The sequence below is a fragment of the Martes martes genome (genome assembly GCF_963455335.1).
Source record: "Martes martes genome assembly, chromosome: X".
Lineage (NCBI taxonomy): Eukaryota > Metazoa > Chordata > Mammalia > Carnivora > Mustelidae > Martes > Martes martes.
Genome location: NC_137897.1, coordinates 71,817,173 through 71,837,559, shown reverse-complemented (window position 1 = coordinate 71,837,559; position 20,387 = coordinate 71,817,173). Strand labels below are relative to the sequence as shown.

Sequence of the window (20,387 nt, the reverse complement as noted above, 5' to 3'; positions counted from 1 at the left end):
TTATGTCTTTTTCTTGTCTAACTGCTGAGACTTGAGACTTCCAGTACTAAAATGAACTACTGGGGTTTCATCAAGATGAAAAGCTTCTGCACAGGGGCGCCTGGGTGGCTCAGTGGGTTAAGCCTCTGCCTTCAGCTCAGGTCATGGTCTCAGGGTCCTGGGTTCGAGCCCCACATCAGGCTCTCTGCTCAGCAGAGAGCTCTCTCTGCCTGCCTCTCTGCCTACTTGTGATCTCTCTCTCCCTCTCTGTCAAATAAATAAATAAAATCTTAAAAAAAAAAAAGCTTCTGCACAGTAAGGAAACAATCAACAAAATTAAAAGGCAGCCGTCAGAATGGAAGATATATGCAAATGACATATCTGATAAAGGGATAATGTCCAATATCTATAAAGAACTTAACAAGCTCAACATCTAAAAAACAAATACCCCAGTTATGAAATGGGCAGAAGACAAGAATAGATACTTTTCCAAAGAGGTTATCCAGATGGCTAACAGACACATGAAAAGACGTTCAAAATCACCCATTATCAGGGAAATACAAATCAAAACTATGATGAGATACCACCTCACACTAGTCAGAATGGCAAAAATTAACAACACAACAACAGGTATTGGTGAGAACGTGAACAAAGCGGAAACCTCTTGCACTGTTGGTAGGAATGCAAACTGGTGCCGCTACTCAGGAGAGCAATATGGAGGTTCCTCAAAAAGTTAAAAATGGAACTACCCTATAACCCAGCAATTGCACTATTAGGTTTCTGCACAAAGGATACAAAAATACAGATTCAAAGAGGTACATGCACCCTTATGTTTACAGTAGCATTATCAACAACAGCCAAACTATGGAAAGAGCCCAAATATCCACAGACTGACGAATGGATAAAGAAGATGTGGTGTGTGTGTGTGTGTGTGTGTGTGTGTGTGTGTGTGTGTAATATCACTCAGCCATCAAAATGAATGAAATCTTGCCATTTGCAATGCTGTGGATAGTGCTAGAATGTATCATGCTAAGTGAAATAAGTCAGTCAGAGAAAGACAAAATACCATATGATCATACTCATGCAGAATCTAAGGGGGAAGAAAACAGATCAACATATGCAAGGGCAGAAAAGAAAAAAAAAAGGAGAGAGGAAAACAAGCCAAAAGTGACTCTTAATGACAGAAAATGAACTGAGGGTTGATGGACAAACATGGGTGGGGGATGGGCTGAATGGTTGATGGATATTAAAGAGGGCACCTGTTGTGATAAGCACTAAGTGTTGTATATAAGTAATGAATCACTGAATTCTACTCCAGAAACCAATACTGCACTACATGTTAACTAACAAAATTTTTTAAAAAATTAGCCACTGGCTTTCAATAGTCAAATAGGGAAGTTAACCTTCATTAAAGTGGACCAGAAATCATAAAGGTCACTCAGTGACTAATATTACAGTAATACAGTCTGGTGATAAGCAAGGAAAGAACTTATCCTGAATAAGTAAACTTGATAAACACCATATGTACATGTGTCTACATATCAAGTTAATTTTTATTCTCCCTGCAAAGAGAATATTAAAACAACCACTGCCATAAAGTACTCCAGGTTTCACAAATGTCTCACAGAAAAGAATCAACAACTTTATGCTTTTTGGTAGAACCACATCATAATTAGGAAATGTTTTTCAGCAAACAATGATAAGGTATTGAACTTCAATGTCAGAGTAGCTAGGGAAGTTTGGCATCAACTGCATTCAGGTAGTATTTGAAGAGGCATGTGATTGCCTGCAACTGTACATAGAGAAGAGCAGATAAAGAAACAATTTTTGAGATGAAGGGCAAAGGAAGCCATTACCTTTGCAAGTCAACAAATCCAGTGACAGAAGCTGCTAGAGAAAACTGTACCATGGAATGTAAAATCCATATAGATGATGAGTTAAAGTGACCAGCATCAAAAGTTGTTTAGGTGTCAAGGAAACAGCAGATGGAAAAATTGCCTTTTAAACTCATTAGGATGAGAGTGAATAGTTTTCTCAGAGGTCAAAAATTAGTGATAAAGAGGTATAAGTTTACAACAACAAAGTTGTGAACAGTCCAGTTCAGATTTCCTGTAGTGGAAAGGAAGGAAATGAAAATAAAATTGGTAGGAGACAAACAATGCTTCCTTGAAAACAGAGATGACCTGGCCCTGTCTCAATACAGAGGGAACGAAATAATGGAAGAAATTAATAAATGGCTAAGGAGCCAGGAATTTTTCACATTAAATAAACACAAACTCACAGAGACCAAAGCAGGATTTCTCAACCTTGGTACTACTGACATTTTGGGCAGGATAATTCTTTGTCATGGGAAGCTGTCTTGCACACTGCGGGATGTTCAGCAGCATGCCTGGCCTCTACTCACTAGATACCAGTAGCAACCCCCCCTCCATTTGTGACAACCAAAAAATGTCTCCAGGCACTACCATATTTCTCCTGGAAGATAAAATTGTGCCCCGCTGAGAACCACTGGTATAAAAAAAAAAAAAGAACATACTTTTGGAAACAAGAATGTGACATCCTTCCTTATATATTTTTCTAAAACACAAGGCTAAAGCTTTAGAGCTCTAGATGAGGTAAAAAACAAAAGGACATCAAAAGCCAAGACCATATTTGGAGGAAATACAAATTTGTAAGAATAGATAAGAGGGCTATTTGAAAAACAAATTTAAAAAATACTTAGTTGGCTTAATTACCAGCTTTCCCAGCTATGTTTATATCATTATATGAGCTTTACATGTCCTTTTCCTCCTGGTTTCATACTTATTGTACATAGTTCCATGAAAAAAAACAGCACAGAAATTTTAACTCATTCAAGTTAGTGATCATAAGTATGGAACAGCCCGACTTCCAAGCATATGCTGGTATAATCATGACCTGTTTCATTCATCACATTTGTTAATTAAAAGCTCCCTTCTCCTCTTGGGAGGATGATGATTAAGACTGAAGGGCTAGAACTCAAATCGCAAACACATTTCCATATTATCTGGCATGTAAGCCCATAGTTTTAAGACTCTATTACTTGTCACACAGCAACACAAAAATAGTTTGTCACAACACTCTTAGCAGCCTAATTAAAAAGATAGCACTTGGCTGAATATGCCACACTTTTATAGCTGCCAATCTTTAAGCAAAGCAGACACAAGGAGCAGCAGGAGAAGGTAGGTGGTTCTTGGCACTCCCCTCAACAAGAAACAATGCATATCATGTACTTATATAATAGAAGATAGCATTAGTTTTTCCAAAGCAGTTTTACTTCACATAAAATTTCACAAACAAGGGGAATGGGCAGAGGAGGAGAGATAGAAACTAAAAGATGAAACAAGCAGTTTGGCTTGCAGTATAACCTGTTCAGAAGCTACTCTCCTCATGGCTAACATACAAAGACAAAAAAAAGAGAGAGAGAGAGAGAATCATATGCAATATGCAATAGTTGTAAAGTACAGTAGGCCTTGTGTTGACCACAAAATTATTTAAGAGGCCAGACTGATATTTTTAAGAATTATGTTCATATATCCTTAAAATCGACAGCCATATCACTTTTATCCTCATAGCTATTTCCCATCAAGTGGTGACATATCTGGCCTACTACTTCATGGCAGTGATTCAAAGAATTTTAACTACTAATTATCAGTGGCACTAAAATGAATGGCCCTTGAACTTGGTCTTCTAAATTTTACATAAGCATAGTGCAAATGTAGGCCAGGTCCAACCATCACCAGTCTAGAGAACCACTAGGTCTTCAGGTCAATTTAGAGCCAGTCTAAAATTGAGGGTCTTAGACAGTATAAAAAACAATGGCTAAAAACATGGATTTCATTAGTCACACTGGTCTTGAATTTCAAATTCACCACTATTTCATTGGGCAAGTTACTTATCCTTTTCCTTTTTTTTTTTTTTTTAGGATTTTATTTATTTATTTGACAGACAGAGATCACAAGTAGGCAGAAAGGCAGGCAGAGAGAGAGGAAGGGAAGCAGGCTCCCTGCCAAGCAGAAAGCCCAACACGAGACTCGATCCCAGGACCCTGGGATCACGACCTGAGCCGAAGGCAGAGGCTTCAACCCACTGAGCCACCCAGGCGCCCAACCTTTTCTGAGCTCTTTTCCTCACCCACAAAATAACTGATGTGAGGACCAAATGAGTCACTGTTGATGGGAGAGGATATCTGCCATCAATCCCTGAGCAACCCTGCACATTCTTACTAGGGAGAAAGGCCCTGAGACTGAAGGGCCCTGACAACACTTTAGCCAGGCCATTTCCGAGGGCTATGTTTAAAGCAAGTGACCCTAGGGACACCTGGGTGGCTCACTTGTTTAAGCGTCCAACTCTTGACTTTGGCTCAGGTCATGATCTCAGGGTCATGGGATTAAGTCCCACATTGGGCTCCATGCTCAGAAGGAAATCGGCTCGAGAGTCTCTCTCTCCCTCTGTGCCTCCTCTCTGTCTCTCTCTCAAATAAATAAATAAGTGAAAATAAAGCAAGTGGTCCTGATCATGAGGTAATACCACTTCTCCCCAAAGAGCATGCTTGCTTCTGCTTATCATAAAAGTGGTACATCCTCCAAACTCAGTGTTCCTCTCCTGTGACACAACTGACTACCCATGTAGGCATCCATACTGGTCTACCTTGTAAAAATTAGGACCATAGTGAACCAGCATGTCACAGTGACATTCTGTCTACCGCTTTTGTAATGAATAATAAACCATCTTTTATTGCTGACCCACGAGTCTTAAGTTTTCTGCAATCCTTCACGAAACAGCAATAGGTATATAAGCAGGATAAAATCCCAGACTTTTAACAGTTCTTGACAAAAATATGCAAGGCATTTAGAATAGCAACTGGCACATACAATATTTTTCATTATTGAGAAACATCTCTGGGCAGGCCCAAGTACTATACTCGGTCAGTAAACCAAGGGAACCACCCAAGTATTTGGATGACCTAGGATAGAGCCAGCATTCTCTAGCGCCCTTTATACAACGCATGGTTAAAACAATGTTGATATGGGGGCACCTGGGTGGCTCAGTTGGTTAAGCAACTGCCTTCGGCTCAGGTCATGATCCTGGAGTCCCAGGATCAAGTCCCACATCAGGCCCTCTGCTCATCAGGGAGCCAGCTTCTCCCTCTGCGCCTCGCCCCTTTCATGCTCTCTCTCTCTCTCAAATAAATAAAACCTTTAAAAAAAAAAAAAACAATGTTGATGTGACCTTCACTGAACTAGGCTAACTCAGACCCCAGAAACAGTAAAATTAACTGGTATTTTCACCCATTAGCATTCAGACTTCAACTGTCATCTTTCATAACTGCCAACTTTTCATCTAACTAGAACCTACATGTCATGTATTTATGTTACAGAAGAGTCATTACAACTGTCAATAACCTCTGACTCCCCGTACATCAGAGCTGAATGGAACCTTAAAGATGGTTTATTTCAACTCCTGGATTTTACAGAATAAACAGACACCTAGAGAAAAGATAAATGACTTGCCCAGAGTTATATTTTTAAAAGCAGTCAGCTTACTTTCTATATAACCTCTTCAAATTGTGAGAAATTAACTCTTAAAATAAAACTTAATAAGATCAGTTAGATACCCTAGTTATTAGCTTATTTCAACTCTATATAGCTTATGAAATACTCTTAGATTCTATAAAATATGGAGTCTTGAAAACACAAAGTGGTGATACTAGAATCAAAATGCAATTTCTATTAGTTTATGGCAGCATGACTGAGATGTGTGTGGGTGGGAAATACTTTTAAATAAATCTGTCACATTCAGTAATTGATTTCACATCCAATGGCCATCCTTCTTGCATGTTATCTCTGTGGCAAGGCAACAGGATACACCACTAATAATATTCACAGAAACCAGTAAAAACAAGAAGGAGTAAGATGATCAGAGTTAGGGGCGCCTGGGTGGCTCAGTTGGTTAAAGCCTCCGCCTTTGGCTCAGGTCATGATCCCAGGGTCCTGAGATCGAGCCCCGCGTCAGGCTCTCTGCTCAGCGGGGAGCCTGCTTCCTCCTCTCTCTCTCTCTGCCTGCCTCTCTGCCTACTTGTGATCTCTGTCTGTCAAATAAATAAATAAAATCTTTAAAAAAAAAAGATGATCAGAGTTAGAAACATGCAAGTGTTAATAGGTTAGTTAAAGGGAGGGGGCTGAAAGCAGGGATATGTTGTAACATAACCTATCTTGATCCACAACTAGCCACAACAGATTTTATAGGAGGAGTGTGATAAACTGGGCACAAAGCCCTGCTTAACTCCTACTTTAAAGTATAACTAATGCCTCAATTCCATTATACAGAGATACGGCCCCTTAAAATTTAGTATTTGGACTCAGACCTATTCAGCCATATAAAGATGGAGGATTTGGATCTCACAGAAATTCTCAAGACCATCTTGATTAAGCAAGTATAGGCCATACAAAGGAAACCTAAGAATTCAGAGATAAGAAAACATGGGTTAGCCCTGCTTTAGTAAAGCAAACACATGAAAAGCCAAACCACTGGCATGGAAAAAATCCAGGCCATTTTTTTTTTTTGTACTGTAAAATCTTCCTTCCCTTTAATAGCTTGTTTAAAGACCATTAGCTATTCAACCAAAGGGGAGGAAAAATGTAAGCTAATGCACTGCCAATGGAAAACAAGTTGTGAAGTCAGCCTAAGAAAAGATTATTTCCACTCACAAATGTTTTATGTATACAATGACTCTTCTGGAACATTGATTTTGTAATGTGAGGTACTAGACTGCAAGGCACATTAGAGGATATACTTATGCCAAATTTATTTCAACCCATTCCAAATTTCTATAGGTTCCTGCATAGGTAACATAAGTGAAAATAGATGTTATGACACAAACTTTTTTTTTTTTAAGATTTTATTTATTTATTTGACAGAGAGAGATCACAAGTAGGCAGAGAGGCAGGCAGAGAGAGAGAGAGAGGGAAACAGGCTCTCGATTCGGGACTCGATCCCGGGACCCCGAGATCATGACCTGAGCCGAAGGCAGTGGCTTAACCCACTGAGCCACCCAGGCGCCCCATGACACAAACTTTTTAAAAAATGCAGTTTTACCCGACAGTCTGTAACCATGTGAAGAACTCTGAAACAATAACATCAAGAAAATCACTGGAGAGAGTGCAGAAAGGGAGGAACCTTAAGTTAGAAAAAGCAATCAACATATTGAACCTGTAGGCTAGGTCCTCCAGAACACAGCCCTCTACAACTGAGGAATGCAATCATTTAAAGGCAAAGGTAGGGCACCTGGGTGGCTCAGTGGGTTAAGCCTCTGCTTTCGGCTCAGGTCATGATCTCACGGTCCTCGGATCAAGTCTCGCCAGCATCAGGCTCTCTGCTTGGCAGGGAGCCTGCTTCCTCCTCTCTCTCTCTCTGCCTGCCTCTCTGCCTACTTGTGATCTCTCTCTGTCGAATAAATAAATAAAATCTTTAGAAAAAAAAAATAAAGGCAAAGGTAGTCAGGCTTAGGATAACACATTACATAGATATACACCTTATATTCTTTTGTCAGAATTAATGACAAATGGAAAATACCTATTCTAAGTGAGACATTATCTAAGTCCTGTGCCTTGCTGAATCTCCTATCAGGTATGAGAATAAAATCCACAAAATAAAGATAAAAGGAATACAATAAATATAGTTTAAATGCAGTCGCTAGCCCATATTACACCTTTGTGTGAATTACAAAAAACAGTCCCCAGAAGATACAGTCTTGTGATTGAGCACATGATACCAGCATATCATGCTGGTATGCTATTAAGCATTTGAAATTTTATCAGTGATAGATTTCAAAGCACATAAAACGATACCTCCACAGATTTTTCTCCCCTCAGCAAAACAAAAACACATGCCACAATGATCCAGCCCCAACAATTATCACTCATCTCCTATTATGAGGAAAATTACCACCTGACTGGATCAGTAAATAGACTAGAAGTTGAAGAGTGGAAATGGATTACTAGTCTAAATCTACTCAAATCCAAAGTTCAAGAAATGATATGCCTACTGCCTCCCAGTATAATAACAGTACTAAATTGCTATCTGGAAAGTAGTGGTTACACAATTTCTTTAGTAAATCTGTGTGGCATCTAGGCTTTTTGCCCAAGTTGATTTCTCATACTTACCCACTCCACCCATCCCCAGCTCCATCACCATATTAGTATAGCCTGATTTTCAATTTTAACCCCACAAATATCCAAATAAGAAAACTTAATAGTTCAAAGTTCTTTGTAAAGGTTTACTCACCCAATTATCCATATTCAGCAACCTAGAATATATTAAAGTGGCTAAAAATCAATGACAGATACCTCAATTATCAAATTGGCATTTGTACTGAAATAAAAACTAGAGCTAGCAATATATATATATATATATATATATATATATATATATTTGTGTGTATCAAAGAGTTATATGAACCCTTTATCCCAGAACTCAAGAACACATTTCCTTTACCCAACTATCTACATTTCCCTGGAAAGAAAATACTTACACATAAACCCCACCCCACTTCACAAATTGCAAAATGAAGAATGAGTGATTACCCAACCAGTGAGTGGAGCCAAAAGTCTTATTTGGTCTCTTTTCTATGGCACATAGTAGATGTTCTATCTCTCCACGCTTGTCTAGAAAACCTTTCAGATATTTCTACAGAATTAAAGACAGAGGGGCAGCTGGGTGGTTCAGTCAGTTAAGTACCCCACTCTTGATTTTTGCTCAGGTCATGATCTTGGGGTCCTGGCACTGAGCCCCACACTGGGCTCCATGCTCAGTGCAGAGGTTGCTTAAGAGATTCTTCTCTCCCTCTCTCCCTCTGCCCCTCCTCCTGCTGGCAGGTACACACTCTTGCCCTCTAAAATAAATAAATCTTAAAAAAAGGAACTGAAGACAGAACTGAACTTAATTAGAGCTGATACTTCATGATAGCACTTTATGTGGAGTAACTTTAAATGAAATTTTACCATTAACTTTGGGGCACCTGGGTGGCTCAGCATGTTAAGCATCTGACACTTAGTTTTGGCTCAGGTCATGATCTCATGAGTATGGGATCAAACCCCACTTCAGACTCCATGCTCAGAGTCTGCTTAGGAGTCTCTTCCTCTGCCCCTCCCCCCATTTGCACATGTACACTCTGTCTTTCAAAATAAATCTTTAAAAAAAATTTTACCAATTTTAACTTCAAGTTGTATTTGTTTAAGGAACTCAGTGACATGTATACTAGTTAGGCACACATTAAATTAAAAGTCTATCTTTTGAGTCAATTAGGGATATCTGAATGAGTTAAGTATTAGATGATACCAAGCAATATATTATTTTTTTAAGTGGCAACAGTGGTATATGGTTACATTAAAAAAAGGTAATTTTTACTTTTTATTATATTTATTATATGCCTTATATCTTCCTACTGAAGTATGTAGGAGTAAAATGACATGATATCTGGGATATGCATTAAAATACTTTAGCAAGAAAAAAATAAAGGATGGATAAAGCAAATGCTGAAAATCTAGATAACTGCTAGACTGGGGGTAATGGAGATATGGTAATTCATTATACTAAACTCTCTACTTGTTAGTACATTTGCAAATTTTTATGTTTTACAAAAAAGGCCACATTAACTAGCCCTTATTATAAATAAAGTGAAAACTGTATTTCTATCTTTTTTACTTTTAGCCAGGTGAGAGACCAATAAATTAAGGATAAAATTCCTCATAATTTTGACCAAATCTTTACCAAAGCATGTGGATATCTATCCCAGAATGACAGATTTAGGACTGCACCTATTTTCTCCCCTGGGTGACCACCAGAATTACCAGGTGATCGAATCAACAGCCTTTGGGAAGCAATACATTACTAATGAAGTCTTGGATTCCTACACCAACCTGCATGAATATCGACACAGAAGCTTCTCAACTGAAGTAGGTAGGCACTGCTATAGAGAGCCTTAACAGAAAGAAAGACTGGTGGACAATCTGACAGTGTTTGGTAGCTTACTCTCCCAAAAGCAATGCAGAAAAACCTTCATTAAACAAAAGCTTGTATAAGTGGTGATTAGTAAGAATTCTGTTTGCCACATTTTTTCATGAGAAAGCACCAATACCCTTTCCCCAGGACGCCTTACATAAAGCAAGCAAAAATCAGAATTCACTCAAATGTCAGCTTAAGCTATAGCCAGAGTACATCAATCAGGCTGAAACAGATTCAACCTAATCAGATAAATAAGTTTTAAATTAGTATGAGTTCACATTTATTACTTACAGTCATAATAAACAGCTATGTAAAAATACATCTCAACCTTCCTTTATACACATCAATTTTGAGCTGTCTTTCTACAAGAAGACCATGGGTATCTCCTACAAGATGCCCACTTGGATATCAAGTATGTAACTATTATTTCAAGTCACCTGGCCATCATCTTAGTTTCTTCAGTCTTGAGACAAAATAGCATATCAAACACCCCAAATCTGACAGAAGGAATTGGTCTCCTCTGCATGGCAGACTAGATATAGGAATAGGGGAAAGTTGGGTCTTCAGTAACAATCCATATGGTGCTAGTGATAACCAGTAATTTTTAACCAAACGGGCTGATTCAGGGAAATTAGCATATATTATATGTGTATAATTTTCAGAGTATCCTGTCATTTAAAGTGTTCTTTGGGACCACACTGGCAAAGAATAGGATTTCACTTCAATGACATACTGCTACTGCCAGAGCTCCTCATACCTGGAGTAAACTCTAGGTGGATTATAATTCTGATGGTTCCAAAAAGGAACAAAAAGAGAGACTGAGTAATTTTTCACCTTCAGAGACCTTGAAGCATAATAACTCAGTGCTATAAGCACTTTTTGCAATATTTTAAACTTATCTCTAGGCCAGTCCCCTTAACATATAGTGACTCAGTTTCCTTATTTGTACAACAGCAGTAAGCTACCTGGCAAGGCAGAATGCCAAAGATATCGAATAAATGATGCCAAAAATATCTAATAAAAGATATCTAATAAACAAATGTTTTTGTTTTGTTTTAAGATTTTTATTTACTTGTCAGAGAGAGAGAGTGCGCACAAGCAGGGGGAGCAGCAAGTACAGGGAGAAGCAGGCTCCTCGCTAAGCAAGGAGCCTGATGCAGGACTCAAATCCATTCCAAGACCCTGGGATCATGACCTGAGACAAAGGCAGACCCTTAACTGACTGAGCCAACCAGGCATCCCTCTAATAAATATTTTTTAACAAAAAAATTAAATGTGTCAAATTGATAAATTAAAAGAAAATGGTAGTGGTTTAAAGCCTCTGCCTTTGGCTCAGGTCATGATCCCAGGGTCCTGGGATCGAGCCCCGCATCAGGCTCTTTGCTAGGCGGGGAGCCTGCTTCCCGCCCCCTCTCTGTGCCTGCCTCTCTGCCCACTTGTGATCTCTGTCTGTCAAATAAATAAATAAAAATCTTTAAAAATTTTAAAAAATAAAAAAAAAATACTACAGTAAAAAAAATGTTAAATTCACATCTTATATTCATCCAACAGAATTATTAATAAAAGGTCAGAGTGTATACTCCTCCAAATGGACAAATGTAATAGGGAATCAATCAACATATAACCATATTATGGTACTTCATACAATAATAACATTAGAGCTATCAAATTGCAAGAAAGCCATTAAACCATCCAACCAAAATCACACTCGATTCAGGTAGTGTAGGGGGTTAATAGTAATGCTATATTACTGTATAGCAATACAGAATTTCTAAATGCTATCTCATTCATTTCTGTGTTTTATCTACACAATCTTGTAAAGCCAATCAGGCAGACATTATCTCCAACCCCCAGATGTTAATGAAAGGGCTCAAACTCCTGCTGTTAAACAGTTCATCAGAAATCACAAGCAAAGGGCACCTGGGTGGCTCAGTCCTTTGGCATCTGCCTTCCTCTCAGGGTCATGATCCCAGTCTCACAACAGGCTCCCCGCTTGGCAGGAAGCCTGGTTTCCCTCTCCCACTTCCCTGCTTGTGTTCCTGCTCTCGCTGTCTCTGTCAAATACATAAGTAAAATCTTTAAAAAAAAAAAAAAAAAAAAAGGAAGCAAAGAAAGAAAGAAATCACAAGCAAATAAAAGATAGACACTGGACCCAGGTCCTTTGGTCCTCCATTCAGTATTCTTTTTTTTTTTTAAGGATTTTATTTATTTGGCAGAGAGAGGTCACAAGTAGGCGGAGAGGCAGGCAGAGAGAGAGGGGGAAGCAGGCTCCCCACCGAGCAGAGAGCCCAATGCGGGGCTCAATCCCAGGACCCTGAGATCATGACCTGAGTCGAAGGCAGAGGCTTAACCCACTGAGCCACCCAGGCGCCCCCCTCCATTCAGTATTCTTTTGCCAATAAGCTGAAGTCTCCCACTAATAACAATAAAGTGTTTCTTGGGTCATAAGTTTTAATACTTTTTGTCTGCATGAAGTTCAGGTTCTGCCATCACAAGAATCCAAACAAAAAGGGGAATAGAGAAGTTCTCCCAGACAAGAAGTTTCTTGAATTTCAAAATAGACAAAGGACACAGAGGGATGTACAGATAGGTTCATTTGATGGAGTATTTTTTTAAAGCCTATTTTCAACAATTTACTCTCTCAAAATGTCTGGCCTATAGGGAAAGAATTCCCAGCTAATAATCATTTACTGAGTAGTTCTGCACTCAAGCACTGGCTTACAAGGTTTTCAAGAATAGGCATAAAGTGGGACCACTGCCCAGAAGCATTTTAAAATCTCTGTAGATACAAGATCAGCATGTAACATTAAGACTCACGATAGTTATGAGTTCAGCCTTTGGTAAGCTGAGTAATCAGTTAAGTTTTAATGAAAGCATGAGGGAATTTTGAAACACAAGCTGAGCTGTGAAAGTCAGGTGAGATTTATAAAGGAGAAACAACATAGATATTTCAAATCTGGTGAAGATGTTCAGTATGGGTGGCAAGAAGGTGAGACAATGGAGTAGCAGAAGAAACTGAAATGCAGAGATATATGCCTAGTAAAGAGATGAACTAGTAAATCAACAAGTAGATGAGTTCCAACTGGAATCCAAGTCCCTAAACATCAAACTCCTAGGTCACTCTGTTCCTCTTAACTAGTCTTCTTGCCTCTACTCTGCCCCCTTCTCCAAGAAACTCACCACTGTATTAAGTTTCTTTAATTCTGATCAGGCCAGTCCCCTGCTTAAATCTCTTCAGTGGCCTACTATGGCTTACAGAAAGAATTTGAAACTGTAAAATAGCATACAAACATCCATCATGATCTGGACTCTCTCTTTTCTAGCAGGTCCACCATATGTACCCTTTGTTTCAGCCATTAACATCTACACACAGTTCCTTTATTAGGCATGTTACCATATCTCTCTACCTTTGTATATGTTGTTCTTTCAACCTAAAAATGTCTTTCCTTCCCCTTCTTCAATTAATGCCTTATTCTTCAAGCCTTGGTGTAAATGTCACCTACTAGGGTTAAGCCTTTCCTTGTTACACTCAACCATCCAATTAGATTTAGATGCCTCTCCACAATGTATCACCCTCCCATGCATATCCCTATGATTCTTTATCACACAGCTCATTAACTTCCCTGTCTCCCCCACTAGACTAGGAGCATCTTTGTATCACCAACCATCAGCATGCCTAACATCAAGTAGGTGCTCAGTAAATGTTTGCTGCATAAATGAACTCATTGTGCTCAACTTTTCAATTAAATCAAAACATGATTTATCCAATTAAAAAACCAAGCCAAATATTCAGGAAGTTATACAATAACCAAAAAATTAACTTCTATTACACCAAGTTACTAATTTGACTCCACTATGTAAAGACCAAAGGCTTCAGAAATGATACAGAAACACAAAGCCAAAATGCAAAAACATCTAAAACTGTTAAACCCTTCTTCACCTGTGTGTGTGTGTGAGGGCTGTCAGTTCTACCTTAACAAAAGCCTCTTTTAAATAGTCAAGCCACTGCCTTAAATATGTTGAATTCAAGATGCCACTCCTTCATAGTACTTCTAGAGTTCTATTAGATTTGACAAAACATACTCCATGACTGACACTAAGTTAGTAATTAATCTAAGATTCATGCTGCTTGATGACATGCTACAATCTGGGCCTAACCAAAGAGCTACATAAAATACAAAGCTTTACTACTAATGCATTATTCAAAATGTGAGAAGTCCAAGAGATGAATGCCTTCAGTAAAAAGAATCAAATAGGGTCATTATGAGGATTCACAGATGAAGAAAATTAAACTAAGTTCTGTTAAATTTTTATTTAATCTTAAACAGAAAAATTCTTTTTTTTTAAAGATTTTATTTATTTATTTGACAGAGAGAGAGAGAGAGAGACAACAAAAGAGGGAACACAAGCAGGGGAAGCAGGAGAGGGAGAAGCAGGCTTCTCGCTAAACAGAGAGCCTGAGTGTGGGACTGGATCCCAGAACCCTGGGATCATGACTTGAGCTCAAGGCAGATGCTCAAGGACTGAGCCACCCAGGCGCCCCACCCCAAATTCTAATACCCATCAAAAAGTTGAGATATAAAGTAGTTCCTCTCAACAGAAAACATACCTTCCTTCTCCAGTTTTCCAGAACAATGAGAAACTAAATGAAAATAAATGAATCACAACCCTTATACTTTAATGAATCCACTATAACTATTGTTACTTTTTCAATGTAATGAAAATTTTCATCTTAGCCAATACTACATATAGACATTATCTAATTCTTTTTACTCCCAGAAATCTTCAGTACCAATCATTTGTGTGATCAGTACTATTTCCCTTATCCCTTCATCACTGACCTCCTCCTCTCCCTAGTAACTTGGGAGTGGAATCAACTGGCATACCTTTACCCTCTCTCTTTGGTAACCCAATAGTTCTTAGCCTTCTATAGGTGACAGGCGCCTTTGAGAAACTGATGAAAACTATGAGATCCAGAAAAATGAATGTACCTATTACACTCAATATTTTTCATACAACTTCAGGAGTTATCCCCCAGTTACCTACACAAGTAATTTCTATGACCATATAGCTCTCTTTTATAATCTCACACAACTCCTTTATATACATACACAATTAAGAACTTTACAGTGAATTATAGCACCAAAAACCATAAGATACCTCGGAATAAACCTAACCAAAGAGGTTAAAGATCTGTACTCGAGGAACTACAGAACACTCCTAAAAGAAATTGAAGAAGACACAAAAAGATGGAAGACCATTCCATGCTCTTGGATGGGAAGAATAAACATCGTTAAAATGTCTATACTGCCCAGAGCAATCTATACTTTTAATGCCATTCCAATCAAAATTCCACCAGCATTTTTCAAAGAGCTGGAGCAAATAATACTAAAATTTGTATGGAATCAGAAGAGACCCCGAATTGCTAAGGAAATGTTGAAAAACAAAAATAAAACTGGTGGCATCACGTTACCTGATTTCAAGCTTTACTACAAAGCTGTGATCACCAAGACAGCATGGTACTGGCATAAAAACAGACACATGGACCAGTGGAACAGAGTAGAGAGCCCAGATATGGACCCTCAACTCTATGGTCAAATAATCTTTGACAAAACAGGAAAAAATATCCAGTGGAAAAAAGACAGTCTCTTCAATAAATGGTGCTGGGAAAACTGGACAGCTATATGTAGAAGAATGAAACTTGACCATTCTCTTACACCATACACAAAGATAAACTCGAAATGGATAAAAGACCTCAACGTGAGACAGGAATCCATCAGAATCCTCGAGGAGAACATAGGGAGTAACCTCTTTGATATCAGCCATAGCAACTTCTTTCAAGATATGTCTCCAAAGGCGAAGGAAATAAAGGCAAAGATGAACTTCTGGGACTTCATCAAGATAAAAAGCTTCTGCACAGCAAAAGAAACAGTCATCAAAACAAAGAGGCAACCCACGGAATGGGAGAAGATATTTGCAAATGACAGTACAGATAAAAGGTTGATATCCAGGATCTATAAAGAACTCCTCAAACTCAACACACACAAAACAGATAATCATATCAAAAAATGGGCAGAAGATATGAACAGACACTTCTCCAATGAAGACATACAAATGGCTACCAGACACATGAAAAAATGTTCATCATCACTAGCCATCAGGGAGATTCAAATCAAAACCACATTGAGATACCACCTTACACCAGTTAGAATGGCCAAAATTAGCAAGACAGGAAACAACGTGTGTTGGAGAGGATGTGGAGAAAGAGGAACCCTCTTACACTGTTGGTGGGAATGCAAACTGGTGCAGCCACTTTGGAGAACTGTGTGGAGATTCCTCAGGAAATTAAAAATAGATCTTCCCTATGACCCTGCAATTGCACTGCTGGGTATTTACCCCAAAGATACAGATGTAGTGAAAAGAAGGGCCATCTCTACCCCAATGTTTATAGCAGCAATGGCCACGGTCGCCAAACTGTGGAAAGAACCAAGATGCCCTTCAACGGATGAATGGATAAGGAAGATGTGGTCCATATACACTATGGAGTATTATGCCTCCATCAGAAAGGACGAATACCCAACTTTTGTAGCAACATGGACAGGACTGGAAGAGATTATGTTGAGTGAAATAAGTCAAGCAGAGAAAGTCAAGTATCATATGGTTTCACTTATTGGTGGAGCATGACAAATAATATAGAGGACAAGGGTAGATGGAGAGGAGAAGGGAGTTGAGGGAAATTGGAAGGGGAGGTGAACCATGAGAGACTATGGACTCTGAAAAACAACCTGAGGGTTTTGAAGGGGCGGGGTGGGAGGGTGGGGGAACCAGGTGGTGGGTATTAGGGAGGGCACAGATTGCATGGAGCACTGGGTGTGGTGAAAAAACAATGAATACTGTTACGCTGAAAATAAATAAAAAATTAAAAAAAAAAAAAAGAACTTTACAGTGATTAATAATGTAATATGCAAAATAATAAAATTAAGTAAAGTTTTATCTTACTGGCAATATTTTAAGTTAAGAACCCCAGATGAACTCCACCCTAAAAGGCCTTAGAACATGTTGAAAACTTCAATAAGACAACTCAAAATAATGAGTAAGGCATTTATTTTAAAAAAAATGTCTTATCAAGTCTTGTTTGATCAACTTGGTTGCTTTAAAATGGCTGAAATGTCTTCCTAAATTTGTTTTTATTAACTCTGACATATCTGCTTCTAAAATCATGTAAGTCTCAAAACTTAATTTGTGCAAAAAGGAAAGTTCCAATTGCTATTAATTCTTGGATTCAAACACCCGTTCTACTATATCAAGCTATGTTCAACACTGAATGCTGTTAGCCAGTAAGTGAAAGTGATACCATCTCATAACGATCTAGTTACCTCATCAAAGCAAGTAAAACATAAAAGTTGAAACAGGACAAATACCAAAGGGAAAGAAAGAACATAATAAAGGTGTTATTACTAAAAGAGGTAAGTGCTTTCTTGAAAGTGTAGTTCCTAAAAGTAGAAGCTTCTTGCTGGATATACCAAACTATTCGTGGACACTGAGCTGATGTTTATTTTTGCTTAAACTTTTAATCACTGTTTAAATCACAGTTTTGTACTGGGTCAAAAAAAAAAAAAAAAAGGAAACATGACCACTCTTTTACCACAAACTGATAAATTTCAAAGCCGCATCAGAATTTTTAAATATATTAAACATTGGTGATACACTCAAAAACTTTTCTAAGTTTCATGAAGCTGTGAGAACCTATTATTAAACCAATTAGCCCTCTACCAGCATAGACAATTCACAAAAAGAAGTTTCTTCATTTGTGAATACTGGGTTAACAGGCTATATCAAATAAGCAAGTTATCAGTTTGCCTCAAGTTAGGGTGGAACAGATGAGACTTTAAACTGTTCATTTTACTCTACCCCACTAGGTCCCTTCTTCCCACACAATGGAAATCTGTATACTTCCTGAAATAATAGTTTGACCATTGTCTTCCAGCATGGACAATTCATCATTGAAAGGCAAACTAGAAGTAAAAGAGATATGCAACAGGTACATACCAAATGATCAGATGCTGTAAGAAAAGACTTATTAGTAGTGTCACTGTCTCCTCTATTATAAACAAGTTGCTGGTGCAAACTGAAAACTAAATGTGCAACATGTGCTTGTACTTCTGAGTTAGAGAAAGAAACTTCAAACAAGATTTATTTGCTGAGTTTGTGCAGGAAAACTATTTTCCCTCATGCCACCCAAATTATAAACTTTATTGATAAATGTCTGCATATTTGCCATGGCTGGGAAAAAAAGACTGTAGTCAATATATTTTGTTAATGCTACCAGTTTTTAAGTTTCACTATTAAACCATTTTCATATAATCTAAAAAAAAAAAAAAAAAAAAGAGGAACCCTTTTAACTGATGAGTTGAAGAAACGCCAGTATTTCCCAACCTAATACCAGGCCCCATAGATTACATTCCTCTGCACATTAAGTCAGTGGCAGGAAATGGACTGCTACCACTGGTTCACACACTTTCAGGGATATGAAACTTGTGCAGTCTTACTGCTTTTGACCATTCTTAATCAACTACGTGGAAGTACTGTAATGACTCTACTATATACACAACAATTGGGGGTACCTCACCCAACCTCAAACTCCCACGCTCCCCCCACTGTTACACAGAAATGTTTCTTGGGCAAGCACATGGAAGAGACAACGGGAAAAGGCGCACGTAGGCGACTCTTCCTTACATTTCTGGTAAAGCAAAAAGACTAGGAGCCTACGCTGTGTGGTTTTTTTAAGGGTGGGGCTGGTTGGCAAGTCTGTGGGTGGGCTCCCAAGTATTTGGATTGAAAAGAAGAAAGGTTCCCCTTACTGGACAGTAAGTATCAAGACTCAAAACCTAGCAACAGACTGCGGTGGGAAGGAAAGGAATCGCGGGAAAATTCATGCCCACAAGTTAGATAATCAAGAGACTCTAGCCAGTACTCGGAGTCTCCCCAAGTTGGGGTGGGGCCCTTCTCTTTTCCACACTGCCTCCCACAATGATACGAGTGAGAAAGGGGTTAAATGAAGAAGGGGGTGCTCTTCCGCCCCCACGCCGTCTCCGCGCCTCCGCGGAGCCGCTCCTTTTGCGGCTCCCCGAGTAGCACAGCGAGATCGCGGTTAGCCTTGGGAGGGGGCCCCGGGTCCCCCCGTGCGCAACTGCCGGAGGATCCTGGGGCTCTCGCTGTCCCCAAGGCCGGCGGGGACTGCGGGAGCACTCACCAATTTAGGTTTGTTTTTCGTTTCCTCTTCGTTGGCGGCCCGGATCCCCGCGCTCCGCTTGTAGCTCCGGCCCCCACCGGGTTCCTCGCTGCCGCCTCCCGCTCCCGACGCCGCCGCCCCGGGTTGCTCCATCTTTCTCCGGCCCTATCACCTGTGACCTGTAACCCGACCTCTCCTCAACTTGGGGAAGCCCCTTGGGGTGGTCCCGCTGCCCCAGCTGATTCGGTATCACCTCTTCCTGTGTGAGAGTGTGTCTGCCTGGAGAGCGGCTGATTTCAGGCTCCCGGCTCCCAGGCACCCTCGACGCAACACGCCGTTGCCACTACTCGGCGCCGGGGCAAGCCCTGCCCCTGAGCAGCTGCAGTTACCGCGGTCGCCGGCGCCGCCGCCCTTAGGGCGGTGTTTAGGGTGGAGGGAAAGTAGGTGCCTATCTCTTTAAGAGGGCCTCGACCCACGTGATTCACCAAAGTACCCGCAGTCAGCCGCCCTGGCGCAGAAAGCTGCTTCCTACTCCAAGTGCTGAGCGGGCCCCAGCTACTGAGCATGCCCAGCGCAGCGACGGGAGCCAGAGGATAGCAGAGGCCTTTGAGCTGCGGTTAAGCACTGATTTCACTTCCTAGGGGCCTAGAGTGAAATGAAAGGGAACTAGTGAAGAGAAAGGAGGTATAACCCATTTTAGAGATGGGGAAACTGAGGCCCGGAAGGATTCAAGTGTGAGTTTAACTGGCAGGTCTACCTGAGTATCAGCTTCGGCTGGTGTAGGCCGGAGCACCTATCCCACAGAGGCCTTGCTGGGGGTGTGGTCCTGCTAGACTCCAAGGAAGGGGTGGACAGCTGGCATCCTATAGGAAAACTACCACTGGAAGTGCTGATTAATTGCCTAGACGGACGGTATGGGTCAAAGTGGACACATGGGGTGCTTTATATTGCAATGATTACTTTGTGATCAAAGAAATATGGTCGTTCCTTTATTTCCATGCTGCTGGGTAGTAGAAGCAGCACACATCCACTACTTAATTTGGGGGGCAGGGGGAGCAGGAGCAGTTAAGGCTCTTTAACCAAAGTACCTATAGAGAGCTAGCAGTTGGATTGAGTGCTATTTTCAGTTTGGGGGACTAGCTTAGGTTTAGGG

General features: G+C 39.8%; 1 protein-coding gene and 1 long non-coding RNA gene across 3 annotated transcripts in view; one reads left to right on the top strand and one right to left on the bottom strand.

Moving 5' to 3' along the window:
* DIAPH2 (diaphanous related formin 2) overlaps positions 1–19,689 on the bottom strand; it is a 1,022,518-nt gene extending 1,002,829 nt beyond the window's left edge. The window contains exon 1 of one of the 2 annotated variants that reach the window (XM_080794734.1): positions 19,256–19,689. In XM_080794734.1, coding sequence (XP_080650860.1) covers positions 19,256–19,387 — 132 coding nt within the window. In that variant the 5' untranslated portion in view covers positions 19,388–19,689. The remainder of the gene's footprint in view (positions 1–19,255) is intronic. The other variant, XM_080794733.1, reaches the window with a different exon arrangement.
* Positions 19,690–19,778: 89 nt separating this feature from the next.
* Positions 19,779–20,387, top strand: part of LOC308336879 — a 104,962-nt gene continuing 104,353 nt past the window's right edge. Inside the window, exon 1 of the long non-coding RNA XR_013966273.1 lies at positions 19,779–20,146. This is a non-coding gene — a long non-coding RNA (uncharacterized lncRNA). The remainder of the gene's footprint in view (positions 20,147–20,387) is intronic.